At 38.6% G+C, this 14,348-nt stretch overlaps 2 protein-coding genes across 2 annotated transcripts in view; one reads left to right on the top strand and one right to left on the bottom strand.

Annotated features, from left to right (window-relative positions):
• Positions 1-3: 3 nt before the first annotated feature.
• ccni2 (cyclin I family, member 2) lies at positions 4-8,755 on the top strand. The gene is made up of 7 exons (XM_042499915.1): positions 4-322; positions 1,033-1,189; positions 1,817-1,951; positions 2,314-2,388; positions 2,524-2,664; positions 6,513-6,803; positions 7,105-8,755. Exons 2-7 carry the CDS (start codon positions 1,076-1,078, stop codon positions 7,420-7,422), a joined length of 1,074 nt encoding a protein of 357 aa, XP_042355849.1. The 5' UTR covers positions 4-322; positions 1,033-1,075; the 3' UTR covers positions 7,423-8,755.
• Positions 8,756-11,879: 3,124 nt separating this feature from the next.
• The window catches only part of sept8a (septin 8a), a 38,068-nt gene continuing 35,599 nt past the window's right edge, over positions 11,880-14,348 (bottom strand). Inside the window, exon 10 of the mRNA XM_042499914.1 lies at positions 11,880-13,037. Coding sequence (XP_042355848.1) covers positions 13,034-13,037 — 4 coding nt within the window. The 3' untranslated portion in view covers positions 11,880-13,033. The remainder of the gene's footprint in view (positions 13,038-14,348) is intronic.

Consider the following 14,348-nt stretch of genomic DNA (forward strand, 5'->3'; position numbering starts at 1 on the left):
GGACGTTCAAAACACAGCCTGCCCTCAATCCTTCTTGATTTTCTGCTTCCTGTCCCTTTTTTGCGCTTATTTTCGCCTCTGACCTAGTTATTTTGAACTACTGCGCGCTTTAACGCCATTTTTTTTTATTTGTTTTTTTTAAATAATGCGGCTACTTTCCGTTTATTCGCCCCAAAACACGTCTTTCTACCCGGGATTGTATTCTCTAACAGCATCCTACTGTTGTTTGCTTGTTTGTTGCTTTCGGTGAAAATGGACTGATTGAAAAACCGTATAAATGCACCTGCCGTCGAAGGGATACCCTGCGTTTGAAATCGAAGAGGTAAGACTGTTTGAGCAAAGCAAAACAACAAAAAGAGGAAGGCAAATGTTTTTGCCTGCAGCAACTGTGCAAGAGGCTGCAGCAGCTGCAGCCCAGGATCCCGCCTGGATCCTGTATCATTTCACCCACAGCAGATTTAAAATAAAAAGTCACATACCAGTTTTCGAAAGGTTTTGCATTCAGTGTAGTCGCTTAAATATGCGCTGCCAGCCTGCAAACTCTGAAAAATGGTGATGTTGTTTTGCAAACTGAGCGGTTTCCTGCTGCATACTTGGCTCTTTGAGCAGCGGGCTGCTGGTCTGGTGGACTGTTAACCAGATTCAACCAACTGGCGGCCAAAATACAAATTATGGACAGTGGGACTTGTTTAAACCCATCTGAAACTTAAAAAAATCTTCAAGTTGTTGCTTTGGGACATTTTTTGTTCCAGATATATTTTTTGTTCATTAAATCCTTTGTGTTTGCTTCCCTCTCAAAAAAAAGGAACAGTGTTATGCTTTGTATCCTCATCAGATCTTTTATGTAAAATTGAAGGTGAAATGTGCATTTGGTGCATAGATATAACAGCGGAATGAGCAGATGGTTATTGTTGTTTGAGCTCTTTTTAAATCTGTTTAAATATTTGCACATAGCTGAAAAGAAGAGAAGGCATTTTAAAGGAGGTATCCATTGTAATCTCTTATCTGTTGCCTCCTCTTCCTCTTCATCAGGTGTGTGTGCCCTGGGTGCAGCCTGGCCTGTGCTGGAGAGGCGATGAAGAACCCAGGAGCTGTGGAGAGCCGTCGGCTGGACGGCCTGCTGGAGGCTGCTCTGGTCAGGGAGGCTCGTCTCTGGAAGGTACCTGTCTTCAAGAATGGATGCATCCAGGTAAGACAAGTGGACTGTACATTTCCAGCTTGTTTAGTGTCACATTTAATGTCAGTAAATCATAGTCATTTTCAGATGTACATGTACTACCTGAATAACAGGATCGGTTTGCTGGGCAGCTAAAACTGTCAAAAAGGGACTGAGGCCAAAAAATCAATGTAGGTCCTCTCAGTAAAATAAGAAGTAAGCTATTTTTTATGTAACAGAAAGCATCAAGATCTATGGTAAACATCTTCATTTTTAACAATTTCACTCTAAAAAGCTGAGCTGGGGTCTTCTTTTAATTAAAATTACATCAGCTCTCATTAGCTCTTAAAAAGTCACTTTCTGTAATAAGAAAATGAATATTTTAAGTAAGAGCAACAGTGAGTAAGTGGCATTAACAGTAAAAGGTGCATGTATCATAATAAACTAGAAGGGCCTTCCATTAACTTTTAAAACAATGGCCAAAAGTAATTAAGTGTGAATGTGAAACAGCATTTGTCTGGGTGTTGCACTTTTTACCAGCATATGTTGTTGAAAAGGCCAATTTGACAGATCCAAAACACAGTTGAGTGTTTGCTTTTTAAAACATCTGATTTAAATCTCTTGTATATTAACCAGAGAGTGTCTCCTCTGACCTTTCAGGGCGCTGACATCTCTTCATCTCAGCACCAAGAAATGATCCTTTGGCTCGGAGAGATGAACCGTCTGTTTCAGTTCTGTCCGGAGACCTTTGCACTGGGAGTCTGTGTCCTCCACCGACTGCTGTCCACTGTCAAGGTAGACGGCTACAACATGTGAAAATGGTTTTTGCACAACTCTTTGTTCATGATCTGAAATTTACTCTTTTTAGAATAAATTAAAAAATTAGTTTTCCAGTACGAAAAGTGCACGGGTGGCTGCATAATTTGACATTGTGTTGTACTCTGAACAGGGCTGCACAGTGAACCTTGAATGATCATATCTTTAATTTTAGTCCACTGACGAGCAATTTGGGATGGTAGAAAGTATATTTTAATGCAGACTTAGAACACGTGCTGCTCTCTTATATTAAAGTCTCGGACTGTTTCACAGCATTGTATAACACATATTTTGATTGGTTCTTCTTTAAAATGAAGTGGTCCTTTTTTGTTGTTTTTTAGGCCCAACCAAAATACCTGAAATGCATTGCTTTTACCTCATTGGTCCTGGCTGCCAAAATCAATGAGGAGGATGAGGTAAGATCTTCCCTCAAGACACAAAAAAACAATCACAGATAACCGAAATGACGGCCTTAAAAAAATGACAACCACGTCCACGCTATTTCAAAACAAGACGTTTATTTGCTTCCCTTTTGTTGTCCGTTTAAACAGGTAATAGGTTCTGTTCAAGACCTGGTTGTGCAGAGCGGATGCAACTTTTCAACAGCGGAGATTCTTCGCATGGAGAGGATCATTCTAGACAAGCTGCACTGGGACTTGTACACCGCAACGCCAGTCGACTTCATTCACATAGTAAGTTAGCAGATAGACAGGCAAACATGATTGTTTTTTTTCTTTTTTTCTTTTCTTTTTAACTGGGCCCGAGCTGTCAAGAGCATCTCACAGTGAGCTGGCTGCACTTTGAAATGCTCTGTCGGTTCAGGTCCCGATGTTGCCAGAAAACACAGCAGTACAAAAGCACACAATAAACCATCATGCTTGCAACGTGTTTGCTCTGAGATGGTGTTTTACAAACCCTCACATCCCTCCCTGCCCCCTCAGTAAAGAATTGGTCCTGGTAGAGATTGTGCATTTATGTGATTTGACTCATTGTGCCCTTTATCATGAACTCCATTCAGTCGTGTTCGAAGTGTGTCCGTCCCTTTTTAATCATCACTGTAGCCAAGAAGGGGAAATAAATTCATGTCTTTCTCTAATGTAAATATCCAATCCTATAGTCTGATTAAAGGATATTACATTAACATTTGTTTTTCTGACACATCACAGTAAAAATGACAAAAAGTATAAAGTATTGTCAACCCTTTTATACCTGAGCAAATTGGCTTTTTTTCTCTCAAAAGCATGGGAAGAGAATGAGAAACAAAAATGGGCCATTGGCAACATTTCTGTTGCTCATTGCCGTTTTTCCCATGTTATTGAAAGAAATCACAAAATGCTAAGTAAAGGTCTAGGTCTATTCAATTTTAAGTTTTTTTTTAATCATCTGATATCTGCAGCTTCAGTGCTTAAGTGACAGTATAGTTACTTTATAACTCACGCCAATTACCAGAAATCTGCGAATGTAGACAAAAAGCAACAAAGACACATTTCAGCACGAAGTCTGAACAGAGCTGTATGTTCCACATAAGACTGCATTTGCAAGCTGCTAGCAAAATAACAGGCGTGTTGCATATCAGGCCAAGGCACTTCTGACTAACTCTTACCTGCAGCCCTACAGTGGATACTTAAACCCTGCGTCACCAGAGGGCGTGTGGGGATATAGATCATTAAGGGTACCAAACTTCATGAAACAGTTTGGGCCGCATTGACAGCATGCTGTGAATTGTTGACTGTTTCTAATGTTGAAGCAGGTTTGTCACTGTTTAAGATCCCATGCTGTGTCACTGAGTTTATGGCACAATATTGTTTCCCAGCTTGTTAACAGCAAGTTAATTGTTAAACCCTCACAAATCATTGCCTAAAGCCGTAAGCACTAACTGAACAGACAACAAACACACATCATTTAGGTCTCTTCATGCTGTTGGGCTCAGGGGCTGTATTCATAAAGCTTTTAACAAGTCCTCCAGGATGAAATAATTAAAGAGATCAAGAACTTTACTGCACGGTAAAGCAGTATTGATGAGTGTCACATAAGACTGAGTGATATTCACTATCTATATGTATATCATGATTTTGGCAAATGTATGCAAGTCCAGTGGTTTAAAGGAGCAGTGTGTACGATTTAGGAGGATTTAATGATATCGAGTGGTGAGGATTGCAGATTGCAACCAGATGAAACTTCTCCAGGTTAGGATTCCTTAAGTGTTTACTGTTTAAGAGGTGTTCAATTTGAGCCAAATTATCTGAAAACAGATGGACCTGGTGATTTAAATGAGCAAAAACACTGAATAAAGCAGTTTAACGTTACAAATCCGTGTTTCCAATGCTGCTGGGCACGATGGAGACATGCCACTATCCTAGCCCCTGCTAATGTGTGCTTACATTAAGTTAATTTGTTCTCCTTATAAAACATACAGACCTGGTGATTTAAAAATACAGAAAAAAGTAGATTCATGTAAAAAAAAAAATCTATTTTTCCAATACTGCTCATCACTGCGGAGATCCTAACTATGGTGGCAGATGGTTGAAAGTGGCTCTGTCTAGTATTTGATTTGTCCATTCTGGGCTACTGTTGAGACACTGCGGTAACTCCATAGACGAGGACCTGTGCCTTGTGCAGATATAAAATATAAGTAACAAAAACATATATCATAAAACAAATTCGTATTTTCAGGTGATTATACACTGAAGAAAACATACTTACATTATAGTCCATTTCTGCCAATTTACCCCCATAAATGCTGCACACTAGTCCTTTAAATTGTCAACTTTTTACACATGGAAAACAACAGTGGAAGTGCTTTAAAGCAAAACAAACTGTAATTTAGCTAAAAAAAAAAACTGCACCCAGCTGTGATTGAGGAAATAAAATAGGTTGTAGGCCAGCAGTTGGACGCGTTATGAATACAGCCCGTAATATTCTTGACAGCAATAGTTTCACACATTGTATTGATCCACACAAGAATTTCCATTGAAATGACTTGCTCGATTTTGCCATAATTCTTCTATAAAATAAATCCGACAGTGATTTTAGAAGATACTGATTACCTTGCACCCAGAGTTGATTTGTGAAGTCTCGCCGTGCATGCCGTGAGTCAAAAACCTCATCCCAGACCAAAAGGACAGCTTACGTTTCCTCAACAAATAAATAAAAGCGTTAGATTGGTGATATTGAAATTGGTGGAGGACTGATACATTTGCTTAAAGCCACAAACCGTAAACTGTCTCCAACATACAGTTTGGCACATTTGGACTGATTTAGTGTCTTCTGCAAAACTAAAAAATGGCACTTCCCTACTACAGTATTACGGCTTGTGGATCTGACTGATATTAGTGCCGTAGGTTTACAGCGTGTGGGTCTTTTTGTTGTGAATTAGTTCTGTCCTTTTAGGTATTACAAAAAGACTTTCAAAATAAAGAGACGTAATGTATTAATAAAAACTATAATAAAATAAAGACATTTTCTCTTCTTATACTATTCAAATAAATACTTTTGAACAATACTGTAAGTATCTCACAATTACATTCCCCCTGCCCTAAAGAATTTACTCTGCATTCCCTTTCCTAAATAAATTCTCCATTATCTATAAAACAGCAATTAATAAAGTCTATCAATAATTTGTCACAGACTCTCCACCATGACACTTTGATATGAAGAAATAAGAGGGTTTACAGAGATGCCTCGGCATTACCTCGCACAATCTTCAACATACAAGCAAAACTCTGAGAGGCAGAATCAGCTGTGTGACGCTCGAATCATTAAACCATCTGAGAATCTGTCAATCAAAACACAATTTTACTTTTTTGCTACATCACCCTGATTTGAAAGTTTTAAAAAGGGCAACTGTTGACTTGTGCGCCACATCGCTGAATCTACCTCCCAAGAAATTCCACCTAACCCATGGCTTATTTTTGCTACAGAGTAAGAGACAAACTAAAGCAAATGAGTTAAACACAACATGAATGAAAGAAACCTGAAGACATTTGACTAAACGTTAGAAGGATGTGTGATTTTTTTCTTCTGTTTTCTAATCACGGTGTGACCAAACTGAAGAACTAAAACTTAAAGCGTCCTTGTAACATCAAGCTCCCACTCAGGTTGTGATTTACAGTTCCTGCCTACAAATGGGAATACAGAAAAGCACTGCATGTACGAAATGCTACGAACAAGATTACTATGATTCCTCAGGCAAACAAGAGGGTCTTTGTTAGTAAAAACCTGATGGTGAGATTCTCTGTCTGTTGCTCAAAGTGTCCGCCTGCACACCGCATCACGTTTTGCGTTTCTTGCAGCAGTGGACACTTGAGAAGAGCAGAGATTCACAGACGGACAGTTTAATGACGGTTGGGTCAGAGGAATGAATAATGTGTTGACATTTTGTCAAATATGAATGACTGGACGTTAGACGCACTTCAATATCGGATGTTGATATGAATTATGAAGTAGTAGAGGTAAAGGATGAACAAAAAGACAACAATGACATCATTATGCTAACGTTTTGGTCTCGTTCCTCTTCACTTCCTGTTTATCTCTGTTCTAGTTCCACGCACTGCTCGTTTCCGGCCACCCTCACCTCATTCCGTCCATCGGGCTCAGCTCCGGCGTCAGCTTGGACTCGGCAACAGAGCCCAGTCTTGAGCCGGGGCATCAGAAGAGGCCCGCAGGCCTCCAGGCGGCGTTGTGGACCAGACAGGTGCAGCACTGTATGGCCTGCCACCAACTTTGGCAGTTCAAGGGCTCCACGTTGGCTTTGGCCATCATCACTTTGGAGCTGGAGGCGCTCACGCCCGACTGGTTCTCCGTCTTCACTGATCTGCTGAAGAAAGCACAAGTAAGAGAAATGCACGGGTCTAGGAGGCTTTTCTGGCCATGGTTGTAGCTTGAGTGAAGAGTGTGTGACATTATATATCCTTACTTGCCTGAAGACACCCAATCAGAGCCTAACCAATACACTAACGCATGCCGATATTGGCCGATTTTCACTTACTACAGATATATTGGAATCAGCATGTAAGAGCCAAACGCCAAATCTCAAGCCAAACCATCTTTAATCATTCCTAAAAGGCAGACTGTGGTTGAATTTAGTTCCAGCTTGGAGCATTTGACTAACTGTGATGTCTACACTCTCCCAGGTTGACAGCGCCGAGTTTATCCACTGCAAAGAGATGGTGGACGAGTACCTCCACAGCCTGGAGTTCTCCCTGCCGGCCAATGCCGTCTACATTTTCGACAGTGCCCAGATCCAGGACGAGGAGCGAGCCCGCAGCCCCACACAGCGCTCCAGGAGGAGGCAGGGTGGCAGAGAGGAAGGGGACTCTGATGAGTATTACGACGGTTTTAGGTGTTTGTATAATGAGGAGGTGACTTCAGGGGAGCAAGAAAACGATGTTGAGGGTTCCCAACAGAAAAATGTCTCGCCCTGCCCGCCACTGCACCCCGCCGTCAACTAGTCTGGCATTTATTTGCACCGTCCACCTCTCTTAGAAGTGTGCAGTTCTCCTATTTCACGTTACGAAGTCCAGTCAGTATGTTGTAGCTCAGCATGTTATAGGACCTCGATATTAAGTTTTATGGAGCTCTGAAGTAACTCGCTTAAATCCAGTTGTTACTCATCTGCCACAAAATTTAGGAATTGACTTAAAAGAAGATATTTTCCGTGCACTACTTCGCACCCAAATGTGAATCTGAAGGTGTGTATGGATCAGTGTTATCCTGATGCCATACCTGTGTCGACAGCTGGGCAGTTGAGGGGAAATTGTGGGGATCATTGAGCCTGACTGAATGTTTCTTTTCAGTGCAGCAGAGTTTTTGGTCCATTTAAGTTCTCTACTTACTGTTATTGTATTAATGATGCTTTTTTTTTATTTTTACTTTTAACCTACCTGTCCTTTTAATATGCACCACAAATTGTTTTGTTTAACAAGTCAGAGGTTAAAGGAGAAGATTTAGGCAGTTGTGTGTTTGGTTTTTTTTGTTTTTTTTTTAGTGTGGTTGAGGCCAAAAATGGCTATTTTTATGTTTGAGAGTTGATCCTGATTTTGTTGAGGTTTCTTTGTGCTCAGGTTCCCCCCAGAGCCACATAGCACTTTTTTATTAATGCAAATTATTATATTTTTTCACAACCTTTTTTATTATTATTATTGTAATCTCTTACTTACGTATACTAATTTTTGTGCTATTTTATTAAGCAGTTATTTACAAAAGCTATATTTTATGTAAAAAGCTTTAATTTCCTGACTTAAAGCTGCAAAAGTTTTTATTTCATTTATGCTTCAGCCTGCGTTGACTCAGCTAGTGCAACTATTGTTACATATGAAACAAAACAAAGGCAACTTTGGGAGATTAACTAGAGCTGAATGACAAATTTTGTCATTTTGACATCATGAGATTACCTGATTAATGACCAGGCATTAATAATCTCATTTTAATTCTTTTTTTTTTTATTATCATCTGATACTGTATGAGAGCACCAATAATCATACCCTAAATCACATTGGTATTGAAGTATTGGGCTAAAAGTCTCCTGTTTTTATTTTGTAAATACCACCTAGTTCTTTTTCATCTCGATACTGACATGTACTGAAATGGTTGGAAAATATGTTTTCATGGGGGGCAGCATTGGGATCTTTAATGTGAACTGGTTACTGTCTGTTTTCTCAACTGTAAGGTCTGCTTGGATTCATTCCGTCAAGTTGGGCGCTACACCAGTGATCAATGTAATGTTTTTTTTCCCATACTCCTTCATTTACTGAGGCAGCTATACAAATCTTATTGTTTGTTCAACCACCAAAATAAAGCTATGACTTCAAAAGTCCAACGTGTAACTATCTGGTTTATTAGTAACAAAAGTTTATAGGAGGTGTCCTGTGATTGAAAGGTTGCCTTGTTTTTTTTTTGTCAGATAATAATAATAATAATATATAATATAAATGGGTGAAGTTCATAGCACATCATCCAGAGATGTGAACAAGCTACTGATGAATCCATATTTTGCTTTGCATGTGTTCCCATACAAATACAATTGCAATTGGGTCTCACTATAAATCATGTAATACTAATGGGTTGTATTCAGTGTACATGGATACATTAACTCACTCTGAATGTGGACACATGGTAGATACAGTGCATTAAATAGTGAATAGGGAGTGATGAGCCAGAGTTACTGAAAACACCTGTATGGGTGTGAAGGGCCAGGTTAAGGGTTTAAATTTGGAAGCCCAAAGACTTTTATCCACAACAGACATTTTGACTTTACATAGTAGGAGAAGCAAAGGTTAAATTGGTAACATTAATGATAGCTCAGTAACATTGAGTCTCTCAGTAAGCCACGTCAGTGAGCCAGCATGCACAACACCAGGGCCTCCCTACAGTGAAATGAAACTGTCATTACTGATTTGGGAACTTAAAAAGGGAACTCTGGGAAAAGGACTGCACGTGTAAGAATAAACTGTAAAAGATTGGATAGAGTATTAAACGTACTTCTATTAGTCAAACATTATAGTAAATCAACAGATTTTTTTTCTGGGTCTCAGAATTATGGATTAGAAAATCTAAATTTTGACTCTAATTCAATTTTCTAGACTGATATAATACACTAATTAAAAACATTACATACCAAGTCAAAGTTAAGGTACTATTGTATAATTTAAACTTAATTCAAATGTTTGATTTACAATTTTGACTTACCGTATGCTTTTCATGATCAAAAAAACAAGATGGTATTTGATGGTTACAGTCAGCAGGTAAGACTTAAGTGGACTGAACGTGTGGTTAACAATTAACCTAACATCTCAGCCTTCATCCTGTTTTTTCCTAATTCCTCAAGTAAATCTCTAGAAACAGTTTGCAGCAATATAGCTCAAGCCCATAAGACGTGTGTACACAGTCTCAGTGTGTCCCACCTTGTTGTCCTGAATGTAGGACAGACTGTCAGAGAGCCATTATCACTCAGCTTTGTTAGCAGAGTGTGTTGGTGTACTGAAGGATCGAGAGTACAGAGAGCCCTGAACAGATTGTACTGCTGGACGAGATCCAGCGAGCCCTGCAGGTGGTGGACAGAATAATAATAGTGCTGGCAGTGCCGTCACAGTAAAGACAAAACCATTACTATGGCAAGATCTCAACGCTGTGCCATGACTTTTACCGTCTGTTTTCAATGAATCGCAAACGCATTCTGGCCTGTTAAATAAACACGATACAGGAAATTACAATCCATTCTTGTTTTATAAATGAATAATAAAGCTTCAAAATGTTGTTTAGACAAAAAACATTTGAAGAAGAAACCTTGGGCTTTATAAATTTGTAATGGGCATCTTTCAATTGAGAAAACAATGACAGATTAAGCTATGTAGAAAATAACTGTAAACAGCAGGTCTAACAAATAATATTTTAATTTAATATGGATTAAATCAAATGGTTTGGGGAAAAAGTTCAGTTTTCTGAAAGCAATGAAGATACTTATAAAGACAGTTTACTTATTTTTCAGAGATAATACATTATGTTAAAGGAACAATGTGTTTTGTATTTAGTGGCAACCAGCTGAAACTTCTCTCGTCTGCCAAGTGTGAACTCCCAGTTAAAATTCCTACAGTGTTCATTGTTCAGGAAGTTTTAACCAGGAGCTAAATTATCCACAGAAGTCTCTTTCTCTCCTAAACAAACTGAGCCATGATTAAAACTGGTAAAAGCACTGAATAAAGCAGTTTCACATTTAAAATTAGTGTTTTTCCAATACTTCAGGGTTGGAGGGACTGCTAACTACAGTGGCAAAGTCAAAAATCAGGGTTCCCAAACATTTCCATAGAAAAAATGTAAAACCTGTGATGTATAACAAATTTTTAAAAATGCCATGAATAGCTGCATATCAGAGCTACCTTACATCATCGGCTACCGAAAATACATTTGCTATTATGTTACGTTATGTAGAAGGTTATCCACAGAAGATTAGTGGAACAAATTCATCACTCGAATAAATTTCAAGACTTTTAAAGACAAAACTTTCCATTATTTTTACTATTCCATGAGCCCTGAAGAATGCAAAAATGCAAAAACAAAAACACACAAACGGCTCTGTCTAGAGCCAGTGTTTGGTTTGTCTGTTCTGGGCTGCTGAAGAAATATGGCAGTGTAACATGGTGGACCCGCTCCCTATGTAGATATACACGGCTCATTCTAAGGTAACAAAAACGCAACAATTCTTACTTTCATGTGATCATACAATAAAGAAAACATAAGTATTATATTTAATTTCTGCTTATATATCCTCCTAAATCCTATGTATCTATATATTCTCCTTATCTAAACCTTGCTCTCCACTATTGATCTTTATCACTTACAAATATTTGAATGAGCAAGCATTAAAATATAACTGGAACATCCTAATAATCTGACACTATCCAGGCTGTGTAAATGCCTTAACTGTGTTTTCAAGGAAAAGTTGGATGAGAGATAAAGTATAGAAGCAGTAACTGAGTGCTAAATGTTGCTGTGTGGTTATGAAACAGAGCGACAGCCAGCTGCAGTTTAACACGCACATTGTGTACACACATACGCACACGCTACTCACAAGCATACTTTTAACCGACATCTCCTTTTCACACACACACACACACACACACACACCCCCAGCTGAGGTCAGCAGCATGGTGGTGAAAGCAGGGAGGATTATGAGCATACCGAGCACACATCTCTCAGCTCTTCAGTTAGGGATCACTAAACAGGAAACGCTGATACTCAAGCTGACAGCTGTTGGGGTTACAGCTGAGGCCGCCAGCCTCTGCATGTGTGTATGTGTTTGCGTGTGTTTGGGAATAAGTGTCTTCACCTGCCTGTGTTTCACTTTCATCTCGCTCTCGGCTGAATATATCGTCAAGAAAATCATGGCAGAGAGACACATCAAAGTCAGGAGTGAGGGAGGGGGTTTGCATTTATTTCCAACGACAGACAGTAAATACAGCTGCTCTCTTCTCTCTCTGAGTGTAAACTCTTAAACAGCTCGCTGAGGCTTGTATGTTTTCCTGAATCCTGTTTGTGTTTGTATATACTGTATATATAGTATATATACTGGCTTCATGTTTTGTGTGTGTGTCCACTGTCACAACACTCCCATCTAGGCGATCGCTCGTGGTTTACAATAAAGTTACATCATTTGTGGACAATGTACACTATCATATGTGCTTCTTACAATAATATCATATTCAAAAACTAGTACATTTTGCATATTAAGCTGGGTAAGCTCTAGAAAATATTCACATACATTTATTGAGTTAATATGAAACAGCACCAGAATATTGCATATTTTTTTTATTAAAGAGTTAAGACTAAGCTTTAGGTTGTCAGTACCTATGTATATGCAGTAATCTATACAGTATACAGGTACTCAGTTTTATTGCTTAACATGCTATTTATATGTATTATTTGGGCTCAGGGATTTATTCTGCTGTGAAATGGACTTTATCTAAATTGTTGAGATTAAAAAAGTATCCATAAAGAACATTTCAAACAGCTCAGGTATTGAAAGACTTTAGGAAAGGTTTGATTCCACTGATATCTTCAATTAGTTATTTAAATGTCATGAAATCAAGCACAACCTAATTCTTTAAATACATATTGAACTGTTTCAAATAACTTGACCACTGTGTTACACTGCAGTACCAACCTCTCGTTTCTGTGTGAATAGTTGATGGAAAAACACAAAAAAACACAACAGAAAATCTTTAAATCACAACATAGAAAAACAAAATGCATATATATAAAAAAGTGTCCAAAAAAGCATAGAATGAAAGATCCTGAATAAATGAGATGGCCACTGTTGGCAGGTGAACATTTGTTTTTCCTCATTATCTCTCACCATCTTTCACTCTTTTACTCCCCTGTGGCTTCATCATGATCGTCATCATCATCCTCAGTGTCTTTGGTCCACGTGCACAATGTCAAGATGGAATGTCAAAACAAACAAAAGAAAAACAAACAAAACAAACAAAATAAACAGGTGTTGTCGTTGCTATGGAGATGGAGGACAAATCCATGGTCGTGTGTGGGAGGGTGTAGAGCGGCCATAAATTAACTGAAAAACAATGACAAACAATAAACAAAATAAATTAAAAGAATAACTACTTTGTGAGAATTATTTATTTTGAAGAAATATTTGAATTTATATAAAAGTAAAGTAGAAGTGAAGCAAAGAGGGGCAACAGGTAAGATAAAGTGTTTGTGTTAGAAAATGGTGTGAGGATCAAAACAATGTTTAGTATGATGCACTTTATCTGTCAGCAGGGGGAGCTCTGCAGTTTCATTTTCAAACATCACACCTCAATACTTTCTGAAATGCTTCTGTGGCATAAATAGTGTTTTAAAATGAACCCATTTCCCAGAGTGTATGAAAAGACAATTTAGAGAGTAAATTAATCGCATAATAAAAGGCAAACTAAAAACCTGTGCAATCTCCCTCGCAAAACCACAAAATGGAAGATCAGTTTCCCACAAAGGCACTGACTGCAAAATGTGTACGCAGCCACAAGATGGAGCCAGACGTCTTCACATTTACTGCCAGAGCGCGTGACTGGGTCTACACCACCAACAAGCAATGCACAGTTCAAAGCTTAGCATACCTTTTCTAATTATCTCCAATTTCCCAGACCGCATTTAGCCTCAGTTATTATCAGAACGGTACAGGGATGACAATGATTAATCAACAATTGTTCTTTTGGTTGAACATGTGAAGCTTAATGGACCAAACACAGATCTGATTCCTTAATATAAACAATGTGTCGTCTCCCATTACATTCTGGGTATCGGTAGAGTGGTGTGCTTTGAAATCATGTGTCAATGACCAGCATTAACAAAGGGCACAATATAACTATTTTATGACAAGGCAGTCATCCCAGGGCCTGGAGGAAGAGTGCTTTGGCAACACTGGAAAATGAAACTGGCAGAGCAAAGCATTATTGGATTGTAATCAGGGTGTTTATATGTCTATGCCTCTATATGTTTCATAGGCCATGCAACAGTATCAATGAATATGCAATAACTTGTGGTGAGCATTGATTGAGGAAAAAAAATGTATAATAGTTTGGTATAAGCAAAGTTTTTTTTAAAAGATTATTTTTTGGGCTTTTTTGCCTTTTTTTTAAAGGACGACTTAGGCATGAAGGGGGGGAGGGGATGACATGCAGCACAGGGCTGGGTTTTTATCATGATTTAATGGATTAATCATTAAAGATACCACTTATGAATAAAGCAAAGTGCTTACAATTTGCAACCCTAGTACAGAAGATTGAACTTGCAGAGACTTAAAAGCTGCTTTGAGATGCACCAAAACTATGTATTGACAGTGGTTTGTGGTTCTAATCTATCCAAAAAGTGTTGGATGGGGTTG

This window comes from Plectropomus leopardus, chromosome 13 (genome assembly GCF_008729295.1).
Source record: "Plectropomus leopardus isolate mb chromosome 13, YSFRI_Pleo_2.0, whole genome shotgun sequence".
In the NCBI taxonomy this organism is placed as follows: Eukaryota; Metazoa; Chordata; class Actinopteri; order Perciformes; family Serranidae; genus Plectropomus; species Plectropomus leopardus.